Source organism: Neovison vison, chromosome 2 (genome assembly GCF_020171115.1).
Source record: "Neovison vison isolate M4711 chromosome 2, ASM_NN_V1, whole genome shotgun sequence".
Taxonomy (NCBI): Eukaryota; Metazoa; Chordata; class Mammalia; order Carnivora; family Mustelidae; genus Neogale; species Neogale vison.
Window position 1 is genome coordinate 5,189,612 of NC_058092.1, and position 23,579 is coordinate 5,213,190.

The 23,579-nt window shown below is 51.5% G+C and overlaps 2 protein-coding genes across 3 annotated transcripts in view; one reads left to right on the forward strand and one right to left on the reverse strand.

The window, feature by feature from the left end:
• Window positions 1-349: 349 nt before the first annotated feature.
• LOC122899402 (borealin) lies at window positions 350-15,823 on the forward strand. Of its 2 annotated transcripts, XM_044237066.1 has the most exons (11): window positions 350-449; window positions 617-729; window positions 849-977; window positions 2,818-2,858; window positions 5,972-6,044; window positions 8,218-8,300; window positions 10,154-10,218; window positions 11,285-11,380; window positions 12,458-12,584; window positions 13,350-13,436; window positions 14,457-15,823. In XM_044237066.1, the coding sequence occupies exons 2-11, from the start codon at window positions 633-635 to the stop codon at window positions 14,499-14,501; spliced, it is 843 nt and encodes a 280-aa protein (XP_044093001.1). In that variant the 5' UTR covers window positions 350-449; window positions 617-632; the 3' UTR covers window positions 14,502-15,823. The 2 variants fall into 2 exon arrangements, with proteins under 2 accessions (XP_044093001.1, XP_044093000.1); XM_044237065.1 differs by having other exon boundaries at window positions 350-729.
• Window positions 15,824-22,926: 7,103 nt separating this feature from the next.
• The window catches only part of LOC122899403 (ephrin type-A receptor 10), a 39,050-nt gene continuing 38,397 nt past the window's right edge, over window positions 22,927-23,579 (reverse strand). Inside the window, exon 17 of the mRNA XM_044237067.1 lies at window positions 22,927-23,576. Within this exon, the coding sequence (XP_044093002.1) occupies window positions 23,462-23,576 (115 nt within the window). The 3' untranslated portion in view covers window positions 22,927-23,461. The remainder of the gene's footprint in view (window positions 23,577-23,579) is intronic.

The following is a 23,579-nucleotide window of genomic DNA, read 5'->3' on the forward strand; positions in this document are numbered from 1 at the left end:
ATTGGCGGCTCGAGCGCCCTATCCCTGTCGCGAAGGCTCCGGCCTCCTGGTCGTCCCGTTTCCCCCCCCAGGGGGCGGAGCACTCGACTAGCGCGGCCTGAGCTCCAGCCCCCTCCGGGCCCCTCCGCCCCCCGCCTACGCGCCGGCCTGCCGGGATTGGCCGAGCACCGCCCTTCGCCCGACCCCCGGCGTTATGTAACTCGCTCCTGGGCCTTCTCCCCTCCCACTCGCCTCGGGTTATGTAAACGGTGCGCTCACCGGCGGCCTGGCCGCGGAGCTTCCTTGTGATTGGATGCTGTGGGACCCTCCTAAGACGGCGACTTCTCATTGGTCAGCCTGTGGCAGTTTGAATTTGGTGGCGGCGGCCGCACGTCCGGTTAGGCACGAAGCTGTTCCCTCCCCTCAGTTGGAGCGGCGAGATCTTTCTCAACCCGTTTGGTGACCCGCAGGTACGTGCCTCGCGACACCTTTATGCTCGGGCCTTCAAAGGCAGGGCGTCCCCACTAGCTCCGTGGGGTGCCCGTCCGCCCTCTCCCGCTCCTCGGCGGCCTCCTTACTCTCCCTCCCCGACCTCGGCCGCTGACCTCCCAGTGGCTGCATCCCCTGCTCCCCGCAGTCTCCACCCAAGCGCCATGGCTCCGGCTAGGAAGGGCGGCAGTCGGGTGGCCAAGACGAACTCGGTTCGGAGCCGGAAGCTCGCTTCCTTTCTTCGGGACTTCGACCGCGAAGGTAGGGGCGGAGCCCGGGGCGATCGCTGGGTGCCGGGGGCTTGGGGGTGCGGGCAGCAGGGTTCCAGGCCCCGTTCACCGGCCGGTGACCCGTGTTCTGTCGGCTCTGCCCTCTCGCAGTGCAAATACGATCCAAGCAAATTCAGTCGGACAGGCAGAACCTCCTCAAGGAGATGGATAACCTGTACAACATCGAGATCTTGCGGCTCCCCAAGGCGCTGCGCGAGATGAACTGGCTAGACTACTTCGGTAAGAGCTGCTGCCGTCCCCCCAGGCCTGGGCCCTGGGGCGCCTCTGTGGTCGCCTGAGTGAAGTCCTCATGATCACTTTAGGAAATTGCAGCCTTACCACTTCCCCCGCTCCTTATCTCTCTTCCCTGCTTTACCTTTGTGCATAGAACTTAACGTCATCTACACACACACACACACACACACACCGCCCAGGTAGGCGAACGTCTTCTCCAAAGGAGAATTTACTGTCTAGTAAATACTTTAGGCTTTCTGTGCCAGAGGGTTCTCTGTTGCAGCTACTCACCTCAAGCTGTTCTAGGTCCAAAACAGCTGTAATGAATGGGCAGGTATGTGTCCAAGGAACATGTATTTATGGACACATGGAAATGTGAATTTTGTGTGAATTTCATGTGTCACAAAACACTCTCTCTTTATATTATACAATCATTTAAAGACGAATAAAAGAACAACTTGGTTTGTTTCCAGAGCTGACATGGGAGGATAACCCCCAAGCAGTGCTTTCTGCATCTTACGGAACCTGTCAATTAAAAAAAAAAAGAGCAAATCAAATTGTGACATGCAAGGGCTCAAGTTTTTCTGGCCAGAGAAAAATTGCAACCTGTTCTCCACTCCCTTGTTAAACGTCCAAGGACATGCAAGAGGCTATCCTTTCTGCTGGGTTACCCTTACTTTTCCTAATTATTATCTATTATATCAACTCCTTCCTGAATAGAAATGCATGTTCTGTTCAAATAATAGATATTTAATGATTCTTTGACTTGCCCTTTTATTTGCACACTTATACAAATATTCACTGAGCATGTCTCAGTGAATATTAACAATGAATATTAATATTCATTAATATGAATATTAATATATTAATATTGAAAGTGCTTTGGGAAATAGCACAGACCTTGCCTACCCCAGGAACTTACAAGTTAGTAGAGGAGGGTCGTTTTAAAAATGCACATGTGATTAGATAGTCAAAATCGTAGGTACCATAAAAGGGAAAGTGTAGGGGTCAGTAGGTACATTTATCTAGTGCTGTACGTTTATATGTGCTAGACAGGTATTGTACTGAGTGTGTTACATATGTTAACTGACTTTATGTTCACAACAAAGGTATTCATTGTTAATATTGCTCCTCTTTTACAGGTGACAGAATTAAGGCACAGAGAGATTAGTTACTTTGCTCAGGGTCTCATAAGCTAGTGAGTAGCAGAGGGTGTTTAAACCCAAGCACTCTGTCTGGTTCAAAGCGTGAATTCTTAACAGTTCTACAGGACACTATGAGAGTTTCTAGAAGGAGGATTAACCTAACTTTATTCTACATCTAAATCTTGCACAGACCTCTTCGTTCAACACACACTGGCTGCATAACCACCTATGCCATATTTTTGCCCAAAACAGTCTTCAAGGAGTTTAGTTCAAGGCAGCAGATGGGGGGATGCTTAAACAGCTCTGAGTAGTTGTTCGGTATGATGAGAATTGAGCAACTAGCTCAGCACTTTGCCGCAACCTGTTGTCATAGAAAAATAAAGACTTTGGGGTTTGAACTGAGTTTCAAAAGACAAATTAGAAATTTTCCGGGTGCAGAGGTGCATTTCCGGTAAAGAGAATAATAATAAGCGAGGAGGGGTAGAGGCACGAGAGACGGTGGCACATCTGGGAAATAAGATGTGTGTGGTGGGACCTAGAATATGCTATAAGGCAGCCAGTCAGGTGTGGAGAAAAAAGAGGTTACAAAGGGCCTTGAGTGTTGAAGCCAGGGCTTAATCTAGTCCAGTTTTAGACAGCTAATGGGAAGATGGTTTATCATTAAGATCTGATAGTAACTAAATAAAATGTTCTTTTAAAAGCCCTTGGAGGAAGCAAACAGGCGCTGGAAGAGGCCGCAACAGTAAGTGATCTGTCCTATTTTGGAACTATGGTTAGTTTTTTAAGTTTAATCCCATCGCAAAATCCAACCAGTGGGTGTTTACCATGGAAGAGGGCTCCTAGGGGACATGACCTGTTTGTGCCAACTGCAAAACTATGGTTGTCAAAGGCTGAGTCTGTGAAGCCCAAATACTATCAAGTTCTGCAGAGGGAGGCATTCTATTTTGGGCAGGTTCCTTGTAGCTCTCCGCCCTGACCTCTCAGGCAAAGCAAAAGCCTCAAGCCCAGTCCCTCTAAGCCCCTGGGTCATTATCTGACAGCCTGGTCTGCTAGGTGTCAGAGACTGTTGTTTTATTTTTATTTTATTATAAAGATTTATTTATTTGAGAGAGAGAGAGAAGGGTGGAGGGGGAGAGGGTTAGAAAAACTCAAGCAGACACCGCATTGAGCGCAGAGCCAGACATGGGGTTCGAACTCACCACCCCAAGATCACAGCCTGAGACAAAATTAAGAGTTGGACACTCAACCCACCGCACCACCCAGGTCCCCTGAGACTGTTGTTTTATCACGTCATCCTCTAGAAGCTTCGCTCTTATTTGGGACTCTCAGGATTCCTCACCCTGTCTCACCTCTTTCATCCCAGCATCAGCGTTAGGATTGAAGACAGTTAGATGGGGAAGCAAAATAAAGAGTTCACATTTTAGATCTGGACTGTCCAATACAATAGCCACCATTAATCAATCAATTAGAATTAATTAAATCAATCAATCAATTAATTAAATAAATCATTAGTCCATTAAAATTAATTAAATTAAAACTTCAGTCCCTCAGAGACACTAATCACGTTTCAAATATTGACCAGCCACAAGTGACTAGTGACTACATATTGGTAGCCCAGAAACAGAGCATTTCTACCCTTACAGAAAGTTTTGTTTTACAGTGTTGGGAACTAGTCCATAATGGTCTTCACAGAGACCCTAGGCACTCTAAAATCAGACAAAAACAATGCACATACATACATGCATTTGCTATCTTTCTGGAGAGAATGTTAATTATAACCTTCATCAGGTTTACAGAGTGAACCCCAAAATCTACCTCCTTTTCTGCGTTATTAGGATCTCTTGGAATCTCAGGGTTTGAAGGGACCTGACTACACAGGGTACATGGTAGCATTGAAGGGCAGATCTCCACCTGCCTCAGAAGTTAAAGGTGTTTCAGAGTCAGTTGTTCAGTCAGGAAAGGGTTTGGAGATGAATATTATAGGAGAGGAGTGGGAATCACTGAAAAGTAAAATCAAGAGCTAGGAAAACATTCTTAGTTCTGGCTTTCTCTTTCTTTGTAACATGTTCCCGCCTCCACACACCCAGATCTGGTGTTTCAAATGCCTTACCTCTGAGATGAATTATACTTGTTAGCTAATGCATCACCCTCATCTTAATTAATTAGACATACAGAACTACAAATCAGAGAGCTTCTAGTGTAATATGAAATAGCCGGTGTCATCACACCAAGTCAAGAGAATTGTAGCCTTAGCTAATATGCATTAGAACTCAGGAAAGGAATGATACTTTGGCACAAAAGTTCATAATGATTAGGTATGTGGGGGTCTCCCAAGACCACTCTCAGGAAGACTTACAGATCTGAGCATAGAGTCCTCCTTATGGCTGTGATTTATTACGTGAAAGGATATAAAGCAAAATCAACAAAGGGAAAAGGTGCCTGGGCCAAAGTTCAGAGGAAACCAGGTGTAAGCTCCCAAGAGTCCTCTCCCAGTGGAGTCACATGTGACACCTTAATTCAACACACATGAAACAGTGTCTACCAGAAAAGCCTATTCGAGACTCAATACCCAGGATTTTCACAAGCCCTGGGGGCTTGTCACATTGGCATCGTCTGCCTAGCATGTACCGAAATTCCAGACTTCCAGGAGTAAAACAGGTATGCAGCATAAGCCATGTTGTTTGTACAAAGCTTAGGCCCAGACAGCCATTCTAACCAGGAAATGGTGGGAATCTTTAAATCCAAGTTCTCCTGCAAGCTGCAAGCCCATGCATGCAAATGGGCCTCTCTATGGATATCAGTCTTAGGCCTGTTAACTCTTCTACACAAAGATAATCAGTGGTCTGCCACCACTGACACCTTCATAACATGCAAGTTGTTTCTAGAGATGGCACCTAGTTGGCCATTATCCACTCCATCGACCACTCCAGACCTTACTAAGCTCCTACAGCGCTGTCTCTTGCTAAGATTGGACAGCCTCAGAATGCTCCTCCGAGCACTCCCTGGACTCCCTACCAGTCTGGAGATGAAACCTGTCATCCCTAGTCTGTAACACCTCCTCTGATACTTACATGTGTCCTGCAGGAAAAGGCAGAGAATCATGCCTGCTCGTAGCTATTCTCATTCACGTAGGTGGTCACCAATGGGAGCACATTTAATTAGAACGGTGATAACTAGAAGCCTTTTTGAAGGGCCTGTAGGTGCAACAGAAAACCTTATTGACTCTCTAGACTTTAAAAAAGTGAAAAGTCTAGTACAGCACCAAGTGCAGAGAACGTGAGTCATTAGCAACCTGTATTGTTTGCCAACGGGACATAATCAAATGCAACCACTTTCCCTGAGTGTACAGCCAAGAGGAAACTTGGACATGTGCATCAGACACATGAAGAAGTTGTTTAGAGTAGCAAAAGACTGTTGACAGGAGATTGGAGAAATTAATTGTGAAAGAGTCACACAGTGGGATGCTACATGACAGTGAAAACAAACTACGCCAGAAGCGGCAGAAGCAAAACCAAATAAAATGTTTTTTAAGCACATATACCTTTATAAAAAAAAAAAACAAACCCCACACAAACATGCTTTCTTTTAAGCAGATGCAATGATAGTGGTCACCTTTGGGAGAAGACGAGGAAATAGAACAGGAAAGACTACAGAGCTAGAAGCAAGTAATCAGCAATGTTTTAGCTCTTGGGTTGTATAGTGCATTTATAGGAGCTCACTAAAATCATGTTATAACTAATACGTAATAGTCTTATAAGTAATAAATGTGTTTTTGAAATTAATTGTTTTGAGTCTTCAAATATTCCCGATATTTGATGGAATATGCCTGGTGTTTTCTGGCTGTGTTGGCAACAGGCAGACCTGGATATCACAGAAATAAACCGACTAACAGCAGAAGCTATTCAGACACCCTTGAAATCTGCCAAAAGTGAGTACTTTTCAAAACCCCTTCTTGAACTGGGAGAGTGGAGGCCAGATGGCAGGCCGGCAGCTCAGGGAGGCCTCAGTGGTAGGCACTCTTCCTTCTAATGCCTGGTCCTCGGTCTTGCAAATCCGATAATGTGGTTTTGGCCGCTGCATTGAGTTCATCATATGCAGGACAGATAGTGAGCAAACTGCCGGCCATTGTTGGGGCAAGAGTGGGAGTGGAAGGAGAGGGAAAGCTGTGTGGGAAGCATGACTGCCCCTGGCTCCGCCAGTTAGAGGGTGGCAGGACTGAGAGGCGTTACGGGACATGGTGAGGCCCGCCAAGGCACGCCCATGTGATCAGAAGGGTTGAGAGAGAATTGTGAAAGGACCAGTATCCTCCGGGCGCCATCCACATTCCTGGACTCAGTGACCTGCTGCGGAAAATCATCCCTCCCTCACACCCCACACTCTGAGAAATGCTGTCCCAGAGGGAACATGTTTGGGAAACCCGGTCGTGACCCGTGAGCATCATGGAGCAGGAACAGGATGAGCCCTACTACAGACTTTGTGTCACTGTCATTAAGCTTTCATAGCTCAGTGCATCCACTTCTTGTGAGGCGAGGCCTGACCCAGGGCCTGGATCTTGACCCGGGGGAGGGCCAGAAACAAGGCCCAGTTCTTAGTCCATTTTGCTTTCCGTCAAATGACCTCGTAGCATGAAGAGAGCGGGAGCTTTCACTTTGCCGGTGTCACACTCCAGTGCTGCCTTGGTGAGATTACGACAGAACTGGGCTCGAGTGTTCCTGGAGATCCTTGGCGGCATATTTATAGTGTGTTAGTTCAGTTTGGGTTGTCTCCACATTTGGGGAAAACTGATTTCTCTTCTGGATTCCACAGTCTTGCTCAAGTGGTGGGGGAGGGGGTCTTCTGATCTCACCTGTGGGAACAGACACACAGGATCCAAGTCAACCAACAGTAAAACTTGGCTTTGTGCCCTCTTGACCATTGGGCTTTGTCTACATTATACGCTAGTTCCAAAAAGGAAAAAAAAAAAAAAAAAGATAAATATATTATTTAATGTGTCATAAAGTAAAAAGCTAAAAAGCTGTCCCGTCTGAGACCGTACCCCCCATGATCAGATGCCTGAATTATCTCTGGAATCCCTGTTCAAGATTGTTTGGCTCGGGTTTGTATAGAGCTAGCAGTGAGACACTAACTTTCATCACTAAACAGCTATGGTGCTTAGAAAGTTTTCTAATCTATGTAAATAATAATATTGTAATAAATAATTTTTGTAAGATTTTGTTTATTTATTTGACAGAGAGAGAGAGAGAGATCACAAGTAGGCAGAGCAGCAGGCAGAGGGGGGCGGGAAGCAGGCTCCCTGCCAAGCAGAGAGCCCAATGAGGGGCTTGATCCCAGGACCCTGAGATCATGACCTGAGCCAGAGGCAGAGGCTTAACCCACCCAGGTGCCCCATAAATAATTCTTATGACACGTATCCCGTATTGTCAAAGGGCTCTCTGTGGGTGCCTGGGTGGCTCAGTTGGTTAAGCTACTGCCTCTGGCTCAGGTCATGATCCTGGAGTCCCAGGATCGAGTCCCGCATTAGGCTCCCTGCTCTGTAGGGAGTCTGCTGCTCCTTCTGACCTCTCTCCTCTCATGCTCTCTCTCTCTCAAATAAATAAATAAAATCTTTTTTTTTTTAAAAAAAAAGAGCTCTATGTTCATGCATTCCACAGACACTTAAACACTCACAGGCACAATTCTAGGGTTTGGGGAAATAGGAAAAAAATAACAAAGATGCTGTTCTTGCGGAGTGCGTTCCAGATCTCACTGTCCCTGTGAAGTGACTACTCCCTTTTATAGATGAGGACACTGAGGCAGCGCAGTGAAAGCCCCATGACCTGGGTGGTGCTAGGACCAGGCCTCACGCTCAAGTCTAGCCGAGTCCAGCGTCTGCACTCTCAGCGGGATGCTGGGCATCATGTGGGCTTCGTTAATCAGTCTGGTTAGTTTTCTCTGTCTAAACTCTCTTAAAAAAAAAAAAAAAAAGTCATCTTGTTTATATTCAAAGTCTATTTCTTGATTACAGCCAAAGATTTCATACGTTTTATTTCCTCCAAGAAACATGAATGCATGAAAATTTACTCCTATGAGAAAGATGACTCTGTTAAAACTGTTTCTTACAGCACGAAAGATAATGAAATTGGATGAAATGATAGTGGAAGAAGAAGAAGAAGAAAATAAGAAAAAGAATCTTCAAACTTCAAGAGTAAATTGCCACTTGTGTTTGGGGCTGGTTGCTGACGGGGGACAGGGAAACACAAAAATACCTAACGTCCCCGGTGCCCCACCCTGACCCACCAGCGTTCACTGTTTCGCAGAGAAGAACCACTTTAATGGCTCATACGAAAGCCCTCAGAGAAGTGGGTACACAGCACAGAGAAGGCAAAAGAGGAAGTTATCAAATTTTACCTCCCCGCTTAGAGTACACCCAGGCTTTTTTTTTTTTTTTTTTTTAAAGATTTTATGTATTTATTTGGCAGAGAGAAATCACAAGTAGATGGAGAGGCAGGCAGAGAGAGAGAGAGAGGGAAGCAGGCTCCCCGCTGAGCACAGAGCCCAATGCGGGACTCGATCCCAGGACCCTGAGATCATGACCTGAGCCGAAGGCAGCGGCTTAACCCACTGAGCCACCCAGGCGCCCCTACACCCAGGCTTTTAAAAGTGAGGGGGATTTCACTAGCTGAAGAAGAAAGGGCGGGGAAGCCCAGGAGGAGATAGATAGGAACATTCCCTCAAGTTCCATTTAAAGAACAGGAAGCCATTGGGGATGACAGGGCTATACGTTGTGGGTGATCTGCCTACAGGAGGGCCCGAAGATGAATGACCTTGTGTGCTGAGCTTAGAAGTTTGCATTTCATCAGGTTGGTCACACTGAGTGACAAAAGGATGAGGGGAAAAACCGGAGATAAGGATACTAGTTGGGAGGCTGTTGTAATTCTTAAACTGAGGCCCTCATGCTATACACAGAGAAAGGATTTTTTTTTTTTAAGATTTTTATTTATTTTTAAAATTTCATTTTATTTATTTATTTATTTGTTTGTTTGTCAGAGAGAGACTAAGCACAGGCAGACAGAATGGCAGGCAGAGGCAGAGGGAGAAGCAGGCTCCCTGCCGAGCAAGGAGCCCTATGTGGGACTCGATCCCAGGACACCGGGATCATGACCTGAGCCAAAGGCAGCTGCTTAACCAACTGAGCCACCCAGGCATCCCGATTTTTATTTATTTGTTTGACAGAGATCACAAGTAGGCAGAGAGAGAGGAAGGGAAGCAGGTTCCTTGCTGAGCAGAGAGCCTGATGCGGAGCTCTATCCCAGGACCCTGGGATCATGACCTGAGCCGAAGGCAGAGGTTTTAACCCACGGAGCCACTCAGGCGCCCCAGAAGGGATAGTTTTGACAAATGTGAGCAGGACCGGTAGAGGAAGGGAGGAAGCAGGGATACCCGATAGGTTTCTAGCCTAGGTGTCCCTCATCCATGGAAGGCGGCCCACAGGAGGGTACTGGGTTCCGGTGAAGGCAAGCAGCCGGGGTGCCAATTACCTGACACGTTGAGGGGTTCATCCTTTTCTGAAATTTCAGCCTGAAGTTCAGGGAGAAGTAGGAGGTTGAGAGGCACACTGACTCCTAGTGTGGGCATCGATGAGGTCGTATGGGGAAGGCATGGAGGGGGAGGCTGAGGACAGGAGGGAAGCTTACACAGCAGCCTGTGCAGGGACAGCCAGAGCAGCGGGGAAGATTGGGCACCCCAGGATGGCCCAAGTGACCTTCACAGCAGCATTACATGGGGGAATGATGGGGGCTGGCCAGGCTACAGTCAGTTTAAGAGATATACCTTTAATCTTGGCCAAAACTGTCCACTTTGAAGACCAAAGCAGTGGACATCCTTAGTTCACCCGCCATGTTCCAGATTACTTACGGCACTCACTTCCGAGAGATAGAGCTCATATTCATCAATTCACATTTCCAGACTTGACCCCCCTCCCCTCCTTTTCTTACCTGTCCTCGTTTTCCCTTTTTTGGGGCTTCTTATAACCACAGTGTCATTTGATTGTGAATCCAGGTCAAAAGGTGTCCTCCATCCAAGAAGAGAACCCAGTCCATACAAGGAAGAGGCAAAAGCAAAAGGTGACGACTTTTCCTAATGTCCGTGTGTGTTTTGGTTTTATTGGAGAGCCCCATCCATCATGGCAGAGACGGGGTGCAAGGGTTTTTGTGGCCTGTGCTTGAATAGAACTTGAATCTCCAAGCCGGAGGGGCCTCTAGAAATGATCTGACCCAACATGTTCTCCAGTTCTGCCCATGTTCTCTATCCTCTTCTACCTTTTTTGTTTGTTTTAATTGCACCAGGGAGAATGAGGACCAGAAACCTATCATAAGGACTGTATATTTTGTGCATTTGCCTGACAGCCCACGAGCAGATCACCACCCCCTAACCCTGGGGCCAGTCACAAAGTGACTCACCTACCTACAGTTGTTCCTTGAGATGGTCCACCTGTTTCCTAATCAGTAAAGAATCACCGTGGACTTGAACTGATTATGCTGGGCCCTGCTAAACCATTTGGGATGGGGAACGGGGGGCCACATCTCAAGAAGCTTAGAAAATAGTGGCTGGGACGTGTGTCTGTGAAGGACACTCCCTGAGCAGTAGTGACTGCCTAGCAAGAGGGCAGGAGCTCCGGCTGAGGGGCCCTCGGGGTGTGGCGAAGGGGTCTCCTTCCTCCTATCATCCTGACGCAGAGGCCGGACTCTGGAGGCTTTCTGCCCAGCTTCAGAGCTCTGGCTCCCCCTTCACTGGCTCTGTGACCTTGGCCAAGTTGCTGGAATTGGTACACTCGAGTTCTGTGGCTGAAAATGAGGATCCCAGCTGTGTGTCTCGGGTTGTTGGGAGGGCTGCACGAGCTGTGTACGCGAGGCACTCGGGACATAGCCACATGGTCAGCGCCCTCCACGTGTGACCTGTGGATGTAAAGTCCAATTTTTTTTTTTTTTACATTTTATTTATTTATTTGACAGAGATCACAAGTAGGCAGAGAGACAGGCAGAGAGAGAGGGGGAAGCAGGCTCCCTGCTGAGTAGAGAGCCCCATGTGGGGCTCGATCCTAGGACCCTGAGACCATGACCTGAGCTGCAGGAAGAGGCTTTAACCTCCTAAGCCACCCGGGCACCCCTAATGGCCACTTTTTACCCACAGGTCAAGCCATTATAACACTGTCACCCCAGCTGTGGGCCGGCTGGAGTTGTCTATGGTGAAGCCAACCCCAGGCCTAACCCCCAGGTTTGACTCGAGGTGAGTAATGGGGGCAGCCCCTGCGTCTGATGGGAGCCCACCAGTTCGCCTCAGTCCATAAGAAGAGCTAGTGGGAAAACACGGCTCCTTGGCCCCACAAGGCCTCTTGGAAGAGGGTAACTGAGCATCTGCCTCTCCCTTAAGTGCAGGTTCACCTGTTTTCAGCAACAGAATAAGTCTTTATTTGATGAGATGCAGAGTCTGAGGACTAGGAGGCCTCTAGGGACTCTTGCTCAGCCTTTTTTGAAATGGGTAGGTACTCTCCTGTACCCTTGGTGAGAGTGTGGATGGGCACCACGTCACGCTGGGGAAACTGACGTGACCCAGGCTGGAAGCCAATCTCTTCCACCGGCTGGTCAACTGGACAGGAGATGCTCTGGGGCCAGAAAGAGGCGACTCTATGTGCTGACGGAGCAGCGCCACGGCCACGGGCACCTCCCAGCGTGCTGTATGACAACGTGTCCTAAGTGATCCCATTTGTGTTTATACAGAGGATGTTTCTGGAAGGCATTAAGGATTTGAAAGTCAGAATCTCTGGGGTGAGGAGAGGGAGGGAGAAAGACTTCTTTTAATTCCCAGTCTTGAACTGTTTTTTCATATGCACGTAAAGCAAAAGACATTTAGAGAAAAACAGGTAGCAGGATTTTAACTGTCTTGAGAAAGTTCATTTGGGAATTAATATAATGATGTAATCCCTGAATCCTCTTTTTTTGACCCTGGAAAATTCCTCTTGCTGGAAGCACTTAGCCACTCTTGGAAGTGCATTAACCATAGTTTATTTCTGGCTCTGGATGGATGGATGACTGGTGTCCATGCAGAGCTTGGGACCTAAGATTTCCATGGATAAGAACTGACTTTGGCTAGATGCGTGTTTGATCATTACAAGCTCCCTTCTCCAGCTGTGTGTAGTCATTACTGTTTAAAAAGACTTTTTGCCCTAAATTTAGAACTCGCCTTCTTAGAAATGCAGGATTTGAAAACTACAGCTTGAGGCCAGATGGGGGTTGGAAGAGCTCATGGCGCCTTGTGTCACTCACTCTGCCAAGCCATCTTGACAGAGATCTTCCCACTTCACAGGGTCTTCAAGACCCCGGGCCTACGGACCCCAGCAGCCAGAGAGCGGATCTACAACGTCTCTGTGAATGGCAGCCCCCTTGCTGACAGCAGAGAGGTTTTCCTCACGGTGCCGGTGGGCGGTGGAGAGGTGAGCGTCTCACAGGGCGGCTGGGCCACCACGAGCAGCTCCCTGGGCATTTCTTTCCTTGGCCCATCACCCACTCCTCATCCCCACAGTCCTTTGGGTTGCATGGGTCCTGATGCGCACACTTCCACAGGACTCAGAACCAGGTTTCTCACCCAGGCTGGGCTCCTTGCCGGGCTCCGTGTTCCTTTTGTTCATCAGCTGACATTTGCCCACCTGCGTTGTGGCTCCCCCCATGTGTAGACAACGTGCTTCCTGCTCTTGAGAATGTGTTCAGTAGCCGAGATAGGTTCACAGTCAAGTCTAGTGGCACGTGACATGGACAGTAAGGGACACCCTAAAGGGAGTGCAGAGGAAGGCAGCATCAGGGTGTGCATTCTAGAAAGGGGAGCATGAACTGTGTCTCCCACTCTGGAAAAGCCAGAGGGGTTCTGACTCGGGCTGAGCCCAGTTGCCCTGAGCTGAGTGGAACAAGTTGCAGACGTCAGCTCCCAGGAGGGAGGGAAGGTGTGTCTCAGTTGTGTCTGCAGGGCACTTCTAAGCTCATGTCCCTGTCCTTAGTCCCCGCCTGGGTGAGCCAGCCTCGGGCCAGTGAGAAACACTGCTGTTGTTATCTCCTCAGGGCAAGCCTGCCTTGCCTGCCCCCTCCCCGCTCCCCCTGCCCAAAGTGCAGGGTATCAAGGGGACCCCTGGGGCACAGTGGGACCTTGAGTGCAGGATCCTGCCCCGGGGGACATGGCAACTGAGCGCATCCCGCTCTCCACACAGAGCATGCGATTGCTGGCTAGTGACTTGCAGAGGATGGACATCGCACAGCTGGACCCCGAGGCCTTGGGAAACATCAAGAAACTCTCTGTGAGTCTCCGCTTGCTCAGTTCAGCTGTACTTAGGATTGTCTTTCTGCCTGGGCTTCACACTTAGCATTGTGCTGTCTTCTTCCCCCAAGGGACTGTAGCTGTTCTCCTTACCCCGCAGCACTTCCGTCCCTGGACTGATGCTGCCTTTCAGTCTCTCCCGGGCTGCAGTTCCACGGCAGACTCAGACTTCTGCCTCAGTTGGGGCAGTTTGTGCCGTATGCAAGGACGTGGTTGACTGCCAGGGAAGGAAGCTTCTTGGAGGGAGAGAGGGAGGGGCTTGTTCCGAGGAGTCCCACAGAATCCGAGACCGCGGAACAGTCAGGCCTCTGGAGCCATGGGACCGGCAGTGACAGTGTGTGGAGCTTCATTCTGGTGCTCCCGTAGCCTCTGTCTGAAGCCCACACATGCGCTTCTGCGACGCTCCTCCATCCCTCCCTCTTGGCAGAGAACCTCCTCCAGGGGGCCCTGGGTCCCTGCTCCTTCTCCTTCAATACTGGCTTGCTTGTGACTTCTGGCAGCCGCACTCCCAACTCTGACTTCGCTGCTCTGATGCCCAGCACTGACTGTCCCCTTCTTGTCGCCCCTTCAGTTCTCAGAAGGGAAAGTAAATTGATTCAGCTTTGGTCAGATGGGTCTCCGTGGTCCAGTCAGCACCGTCTCGGGCGGTGGATGGGACCCCCCTTCTGGGGGCATCTGTGAAGGGTACATCCAGGGCACACGGCCCAGTGTCAAGGGCCCACACATACCTAGCCGCCCAGATCCAGTGACGCTCATCCTCTCGTGTGCACCCATAGCACGACTGGCTCATCTGAGGTCTTGTTTTACTCCGCGTTCAGATGAGGAGTGGGCATTCAGAACAGTTACATAGTTTGTGATCCAGCTAGAGCTGCGGAGGGCTGAGATCCACTCAGACCTGCCCACCCCAAATCCCGGGTCTCCCGAGGTGACTATCAAGTGGCTACCAGGCACACATGGTCAGTGGCCTTTTCTCTCAGTGACCTGCCCCTTTCCTTTGTAGAGCCGCCTAGCCCAGATCTGCAGCAGCATACGGACTCACAAATGAGGCTGCTGTCCCACGAAACCGAGCTTGACGGGATGGACTTTCTGCGGGCCCTTCCGGGACCCTGAAGAGACTTCTTCCCTTCCGGCTTACTGTTTGTTTGAGTGTGAAGCTCCAGAGCAGGGACTGGTGTTCTTCTGGGAGAATTCGGGAAGCGAGGAGACACACTGCTCCCCCATCGGTTAGATTAAGCTTCGCTGTTCACGCCTCCCAACCCGACTGCCTGCTGCATCCATGCAGTCGAAACTTCCTGTCACTCTCCTGGCAGAATTCTCCTTCCTGCTCTCAGAGCTGCTGCCGTCTGCCTCCCGTAACCCAGCCTCCTCTCCATCCTGCCGTTACTTCAGTGGAGGTGACGGGAGAGAACCTCAGGTTCCCAGGAAGACCACCTGCCCTCCTCAGAGTACCCTCTGCATCTGGCATTTCTGCTCTGTGTTGCTTGAGGCTGGGAGTTTTAGGCTCAAAACCGTGAGAGCTCTGGGCCATGGGAGGAACCGTGCAAATGGGGACAGGACGGCAGAATGGGACGTGTCCCAGCAGTAGCCACAGCAGAGCCCATCTCAGCCCAGCCCCAGCCTTGCTTTCTGCGGTGGTGGATACTCAGTGGGGCTTCAGGATCTTACACCCGCTGTGCGCAGTAGTTTTTCCAAGCTGACTGTGGAACCGGGGTTTGTATTTATCTCTTTACTGAAGACCAAAAACTGGTTTGGAGGCAGCTTCCACGTCTGGCACCTCTACCTCTCTAGATGGTAGGAATTTGGATAAGAGAATTCTAGGGCTTAGTTTAGTCTAGGGTTTTACGTGACCAGCTGCAGAGAAACTATCTAAGCTTTCCGTGGTCCAGTGGTCCCTGCCAGGTCCACAGACTTCACAGAGAGCACTTCCTCTTACGGGGTTCACAGGGGGGCAGGTGTGAATTGCCTGGTGGCCTCATTCCACATGTTTGGCCTGTGCTCCAGGCATTGGCTAGTTAACTCAGAGTCCGCCCCATGGTCCCTGTGCTCCAGCCTGCACCGCCGCCCCGACGAATCATGAGATGTGGTCCAAAAGTATGGAAACTCAAGGAGTTCCTGCCCCACGCTCGAGGGCCCCGTGTTCTCCTGTGTGGCTATGTGTTCCACTCCGTGTCACTTTGCTCTGTGACCCTCCTAGCAATCCAGTCCTGTCGCAGTTGTATTCCTTTCAAGTTGTTTTATTCTCCCTTTCCTGAGACTTTTGTGCATATTGTGTTCCTGATTAATGGCATCTTTTAAGCTGTTGTAATTAGGGCTACTGAAAGGTACCCGTTTTCAATAAATTGTGGGTTGGTTTGTTTTTAATCAATATTCAGCCTCTCTGTCCTCTGCAAGCTGCACTACCTGGAATTAGAGGGAGCTGAAGCTGTCGGAGTGGGGCCTCTGAGCAGCTGCTTCCCTCAGAAGATACAGAAACCTCTCCCGTAGCAGAATCTCTGTGACACCTGAAGAAGGGGCCCCTCACCCCAGCCTGCAGGCCATAGGTAACCTATCCCAAGTAGGTTTCCCTCGACACCTTTGTTCACAAGAAATTGACACATGGGAGGACAAAATCTAGGCTATGCGTGGTTCACACACTGAGTCAAGGCTTATTGGTCAGGAACAAAGCAGGAGCACAGATAATACAGTTTTCATGCTTCTCACTTCCCAGATCTGGCAGATCTGCCTGCCTAAAATTCTTTCTGCACTGAAAATGATCCACATGGACCTGATGGCAGAAGAGCAGAATGGGTCATTATCTAGCCCTTTCATCTGGCACTAACACTGATGGATGGGGAGGGGTCCCGTGGTCAGTGGCAGCTCTGAAATAAAGGTTACTCATTTCAAGGGACTTCGTCACCAAACCTGAGGCTTCTCCCCTTTCCTTCATCCTCTGGGCGGTGTCAAGAAGAGCCTGGCAGCGGGCGCCTGGGTGGCTCAGTGGGTTAAGCCGCTGCCTTCGGCTCAGGTCATGATCTCAGGGTCCTGGGATCGAGTCCCACATCGGGCTCTCTGCTCAGCAGGGGCCTGCTTCCCTTCCCTCTCTCTGCCTGCCTCTCTGCCTACTGTGATCTCTTTCTGTCAAATAAATAAATAAAATCTTTAAAAAAAAAAAAAAAAAAGAAGAGCCTGGCATCAAGGAAACACTTAGGACCCAACCTGCTTGAGCCAGAGACATCCTCACCCTATTTTGTCCCACTAGCACCACCGCCGAAATGAACCCAGGTGTAGGCCATGTGTAGTATGCAGCAGGTGCCTTAGAGATGCTAGTCATGCGATGAAAATCAAGAGTCTTTTGTCCCGGGGCGCCTGGGTGGCTCAGTGGGTTAAGCTGCTGCCTTCGACTCAGGTTATGATCCCAGGGTTCTGGGATCGAGTCCCGCATTGGGCTCTCTGCTCAGCAGGGAGCCTGCTTCCTCCTCTCTCTCTCTGCCTGCCTCTCTGTCTACTTGTAATCTCTGTCTGTTAAATAAACAAATAAAATCTTAAAAAAAAAAAAAAAAAGTCTTTCGTCCCATATAAGGGGTGAGCATGGAGGGTAATGTGGCAAAGAAAATTTAAATTCTACTGCCAGTGCACAAACCAAACAGATATACATTCACTGGATTTTGTTTTTTCAAATTAGTTACAATTTTAAAATTATGAGATTTCACAAAAATGATTGCTAGCCTCCAAAAAAATAAGATCTGGTAACACAGCCAGCTGGAGCCGAGAGCAGCTTTCCTTGAAGAATCCTCTCCCCGTTCAAAATAGCCCCTGCTAGATCGCTTCCCTTTTTTTACATGCCTCACCCGGGAAGACAATTTACTTTGTACCCGCTACTGTGTAGATGAAGTATTCGGAAGAAAAGCAGAGTTGCTCTGGGTTGAAGGGAGCATGGGGCACCGAGTCCTCCCCTTCACTAGGGCACCTGAGGCAGCCACGAAGAGCCCTGGAGTTCTGATAAATACCGGGTTCATTCTTTGCCCTGCATCCTTCCTGATATTTCCAGAAGCCCTACCTGGGGCTTCTGGTGGAAAGAATTCCAAATGTACGGCCTTACAAAGAGTTAGATTAAATTATTCTTACGAAGAGCTAGTTCTTGCGGTGTGAATGGTAGGACCTCACCTAAGTGTTGCTCATTCACAGCGTCAGACACCCTTTGTAGCTCAAAGGACCTGCGATCCCCATTCCCACCAATGAGTTTGCGTGTGATGGAAAACTCTCCGTGCCCACGCGTGCACAAGCTCTGGGAAGTGTTTTCCTTTCTAATTTCACACACTGACAGCTGTTGACCCGCACCTAAAATGCAACATGACACACCTGCTGAAGGTTTTACTAGCAGATCATCCCTGAGGCTTCAGAAATGGGAGGCACTGGAGACACTAGAAGAGAGCGTGATCAGAATTGGGGTCACATTGGGCTCTGTGCTCCAGGGGAGTCTGGAATCCAATTTGCTTTGGTTCGGGTGCCTCCCCCATCACAGGATGAGACATTTCCCCCCAGCCCCCACTCCCCCACCTGCATCACCTCGCCGGTTATCCCCTCCCTCCCTCCCTCTGCTGTAATCTGCATCTGCCTTCTACACTCTGCCATCGACTTTCCCTTAGTTGATCTCTCGGTCTCTATAGTAGGCATCTTCCGATCCACAGATGATGCAGATGGTGGAGGCCAGAAGACGCCCTTCGCACCAAGATCCTGGGGAAAGCCCAGCTCCCCAGCTGTTAACTCTCAGGACCCCACGCCACCAAGGGCTAAGGGCCATCAGGGTGGAGGTAGAGGACACTGTCCACAGCTACATCCTTTAAAATGGGCCTCGAAGGTCCGGTGTCTCAGGTCTCTTCCCCACGCCCCAGCAGACTGTCAAGGGAGGGGAAGGGGCAAAGTGCAGCCTGTCCGGGAGGGGGTGGGAGGTACTTGCTGTGGGAAAACATCTCATTTTGGTTTTCTAGTTTTTCTCCTCAACGTCCACAAGCAGTCTTAGTGCACATTGCTTGGAGCGAGGCTTGAGATAACTATACTCTGCCCGCAAGATGCTGGTAGGTATCAGGGAGGAACCCTGAGGAGACCGGCCGGGTTCCTTCAAGATACTGGCAGAAGCCTGAGTCAAGATGGCGAAGGGCACCAAGGAATTGAAAGGGAGCACTCCTTACAGTGAGCAGTTTGACCAGAGTCCTGAGCGGCGTGAAGGGGGCAAGGGGAAGAGCTGAGTCCAGAACCCAGTCATGCTTGGCAAGGGCAGTGAAGACATCTCATGGTTCCCCCTGCCCCACCCTGCGCCCTCCTGCATCTCTCCAGGGACTCGGTCTGGCGGAAGGCCACTGAACTCCCACAACACCTAGGATTTACCCCTATGGCTGTACCTTTCTTGCTGTTTACTTAACTGACTCCCCCATGAGGCCGTGAGGTCCTAACTTCCTAGTGTGTGCTACAGATTAGGAGCTAGGTTCCCTGAATGGCCAGACAGCGGGTCCCAGCGTCAGCAGCCCTGCTGCCGGGAATGTTCATCCAACCCCTCAACACATACTGCTCATCTACCCGCTGCCTTACAGCTTGCTAATCATACTTTTAGTGAGCACTTACTGTGTGCGGGCAGTGTGAAATGTTGGTGGGGGGCCCCCTTCCTCCGCCTCTGCCTCCACTGAGGCCACCCTCCACAGAGCCACACCTTGAACGGCCCCAACTGACTCCCTCCAGCACGCTGGCGAAGAAGTGACTCACTGAACAGGATAACCTGCTTGAATTGGCGCCCCCTGGCTTGTCCCACAGGTGCGCCTGCTCAGAGCAGGGTGCCGGCTGGTCTGCTCCCCACCCTACAGGACGCTGGGTCCCCGCAGAGCTGCTGGGGCAGGGCAAGTTGGCCGCGTCCTGGATCCGCCTGGGACCGGATGGGACTAATGCAGGGAAAGGCACTTGGATCCCAGTACAGCACAACTCACTTAGCGAAGATGTACATTTCATACACGTTAACGTCTCGGAAATTGGGATGCATCTTCCGACCAGATGGCGTGACACCGTTGAATTGGCTGTGATGTTTTCTTCGTGGCGCATCTCACACTCAACGGCATCTTAGATTCGAAGAAACGTGGTAAGCAACATTCTGCAGTCAGCCTTATCAAGGAGCCGGGACCGTGTGCTCCATCGGTCACAGGGAATGGCACTCACTTGATTCTGAGCACAGGAACAATGGAGGAAAAGGGGGTTATCCCCCCACCCCGCCCCGTCCCAGCCACAGCCCCAAGCACTCCCCCTGGCCTGACTAAGCAAATAAATATAACACCTCCAAGCTGTGAACACAAACAGCCCGGTCCAGGGAGAGTGGAAGCACTAGCAAGCCGGAAACAGCAAGGGCTCTGAGGTACAGGTGCATGTGTGTGTGCGCGTGCCCGACCGTTCACACGTGTGAGCCCTCAGGCAGCGCTCCAGCATTCAGTCTGCTTCCCCTGACCCTGACCCCCTCACGGTCTTAACCCACCTTCCTCCCTCTGCCACTGGTCCCAAAAGATTCCCACACTCCAGCCCTCAACCCTCTCACCTGGCTTCTGCCCCCACCCCCACCATTAAGGCCACTGTTAGGGCTTGAATTATGTCCCCTCGAAATTCCTGTGTGGAAGTCCTAACCCTGGGATCTCCGAAAGTCACTATTCCGAGACAAGGTCTTTACAGGGCTCGTCGAGTTCAAGGGTGGTCACTCGGATGGGCTAGTCTGGGGCGACTCCTGTGCAGGGAGAAGCCAGCCGGCTGAGTGCCTGGCAGTGAGGCCTGGGACGAGTCCTTCCCTGAGTCCCCGGAAAGAGCCAACCATGCCAACACCTGGATCTCTGACTTCTTGCCCCGGGGACTTCGGGACAATGAGCTCAGAGGTGGGGAGCAGGAGTCTGCGGTTCCCTGGGAACAGCCCAGCCTCAGATAACAGCCCCCTGACGGCTGCCCCCAGCCAGGCTCCCGAGGCTTCTCTGATTTTCACATCCACACTCAGTGCTCCTTCGCCTAGATGGCTGACTGCTTCCTGGCATCTCTCCACGGCTCCCCTCAGGCTCTGTCTCCTGCTCTTTTTCACCCGGAGATCGCCCCAGAGCTCCCTCTGCTCCCTGGGCTGGCCCAGGGCGACCTCCTTCTCACCGTGGCTCTCAGAGCTCCGTCTCTAGCCCGCGTCGGTGCCAAGTTCCAGAGCCAGCAGCCACCCATCTGCTAGGCATCTCTCCACCTGCATGCCTCAAACACATCTAAAACCAAGTGCGTCATTTCCCGCCTTCCTCGCCCCAACGCCTACCCAGCCTGCTCCCCTCCCCGTGTGCTGTCTACTTCAGAAAACAGCACCACAGCCCGAGTGCTACCTGCTAGGGAGAAGCTTTCCTTGGTTTACTACTTCTGAGACCTCCTTCTCTCTGCTCCCAGGCCACCCTCCCTAGACTGGGAGACGTTTCATGGCCAAGGGCCGTTCAGTTCATGTCTACACAGAGAGACCTCATACACATACTCTGGAGACACCCCACGGCGGGTGCGGGATGGTGGAAACCCCCCCACATAAAATCTTAATGGGTAAGCAATTGTCACTGAAAGAGACACCATATCACAGACAAATTTTTATTACTTTGTTCTGCATATAGAACCCACGAAATATAAAAACATCTCCAGAATTAGTCAAAGGAACCACCCCTTCCCCGCCACCAGCCCCTTCCCTCCCCAAATGGGCTCAGATGCGGGAGCCGGAGGGTTGCAGGCCACCTCCCTCTGTCCAGTGAACAAGTTCCATATAAAAATAGATCTGTAGAGGGCTCCCAGAGAGCCATCAGCCCGCATCCGTGCAGGGCAGAGGACTGGGACCCCTCAGGATTCTGGGACCTCACTCCTCCATAGAGGGGGGTCTACCCTGGACACCGAAGTCCTGCCAGTACAGCCAGGAGCCCCCTCTGCAGAACAGCCAGGGGATGCGGAGGGAACCTGGGCCTTCAGAGCATGACTGATGTGCTGGAGATGGGGCTGAGCCTCCCTCCACCCAAGACAGGACACTGGTCCTCCCCGACACATCCTTTCCAAGCTTGGGTGGGGGAAGGGGCAAGCCTGGAGGGCAGCTCCTGTCAAAGGTGGAAGCAGCATCTTGAGCTCCCCCAGTACCCTCAAAGTCACTAAGGCAGGTGCCTAGGAGGCGGGGAGCAGAGGGAGGGGCTCCAAGGACGGAAGAGCTGCTGCTGGCAGGGTGAGGCCAAAGGCACTGATGTGAGGCACTGTCCCCCACCACGGGTGCTCCCCCAAAATGCATGGCATCTTCTACCCTCCGGGCTCCTTCTCATGCTAGCCCGTCTGCTTGGATGCCTCTTGTCCTAGGCCCTCCATCTTGGCCTGTGCAAAACTCCGCCCACCCCAAGGAAAGATGCCCCCACTCCTACCTTCAAAGCCTTGTTCAACTTATGCATCAGCCTCTCAGCCAAGAAGCCTTTCCAGACACACCTCCATATACACAAATCACAAGTGTCCACCTGCCCTCGGGCCCACCAGTCCACAGACCCACAGGTCTCCTGGGGCCCAGAACACTGCTGGATGGCACCCCTGTCATTCTTCTCAGTGCCTGAGCTTGTCTCCCCACCTAGGCTGAGCCCTCCACGGGCCAGCTCGATGTCTCATCCACCCTCTTCATCTCCCGCTCGGCTCTTCCTCCCCCCGACCCCAACCCCACAGCCAAGCCCAGAGTAGGCATATGGCAAGGGTGACCTGGACAAACACAGCCACTGGAATCCTGTCCAGACCCAGCTGCCTTCCTGCCATCCTATGAAAGTCCTGGCCTCATGATCACCACCACCTCCAGGAAGCCCTTCCGGATAAGGAACTCTGGAGTTAGTTCAGTGTGGCCGCTCCTGCTGGAGCCCCACAGAAACCAGAGGGAGAAGGTGCTGAACCTTCTCCAGGGGGCTGAGGGGCGCCCAGGAGATAGCACTTGCGAGAGGTGGTTATCTCAGAGCAGCCCTGGGCTTCCATGGGGTATAGGTAGGGCCAGGGACTCTCTCTCCAGAGCCAACCGCTGGACTGCCCCGGACTGGGAGGTGGCCCCGTGGGTTCCAACCCCAGCCCCGGCCCTCACTCCTCCGCCAGCCTCCATCTTTCCTCTCTGCACAGTGTGGCTCAGAGCCTGTCGGAGAGAGAAGGTCCACCCTGAGGACGTCTTTGCCATCCCCCGTGGCAGGACAGCAACGCTCATGGGTCTTCCAGGTAGAAAGCCTCTCCCCTCATGCTTGTCTCGGATGTCCAGGCCAGTGAATTTATAAAAAGGAATGCAAAGGGGAGGCCTCGCTGGGCCTCAAGGGAGCACCAGAACCTTAATGGCCTAGCCAGGACCCTCTCCCTTACCCTGAACTCCCAGCCCAAGGCTAGGGGAGGCAGAAATCAACTCCAAGTCTGGGGCCCTTAGGGTCCAGGCCCGGAGCTCAGCACCACCTTTGCTGCCTGGACCCCCGGACCGGTGTGCGGACAGGGCCGAGCTCTCGTGCAGGAAGCTGAGGACCTCGCCTTTCCGGGACTCTTCAGGACAGGCTGCCAGGAAGCGGTGGTCCCTGCCAGGTCTCTTGGGAGCTTATTAGGGACCCATGCTGCCAACTGGCCAATAGGTCTGTGGGGAAAAGGGGCACCCACTGGGGTAGGCCCCAGGCCCCAGTGGGTATGGAAGACAGGAAAACATGAACCAGGCAATTTAAAGCTACATCTTCCCTCTCCGTCCCACCCGCCATGGTCTCTGGGACCTTGCATTTTCTCCTGTGTTATCTCGGGGGTTCTCCCCAGGGATATGAACCCTCTGGCCAGGGGGGCCAGAGCCAGCCAAGGGGTCCAGACCAGGGAAAATGGGAGGAGTAGGCAGTGTAAGGAGGGGAACTGTGGTCCCAGACACGCTCCAGGCCCCAAATGCAGGGAACACACGCTCACTCCAACCCCGCCAGGGCGCGGCAGGCCAGGATCCCTGTGAGGGCTGGGGTCCTGGCCCCCGAGGGCCGGCGCAGCTCACACCTGCACCCCCTGGCCTTGCAGCTGGAGCACACATGCCCGCAGGGCGCTGATCCCGCTGAGGAGGGCCTCTCGATGTTCTGCCGACGAGATGCCCAGGTTTACCAGGTCCCTG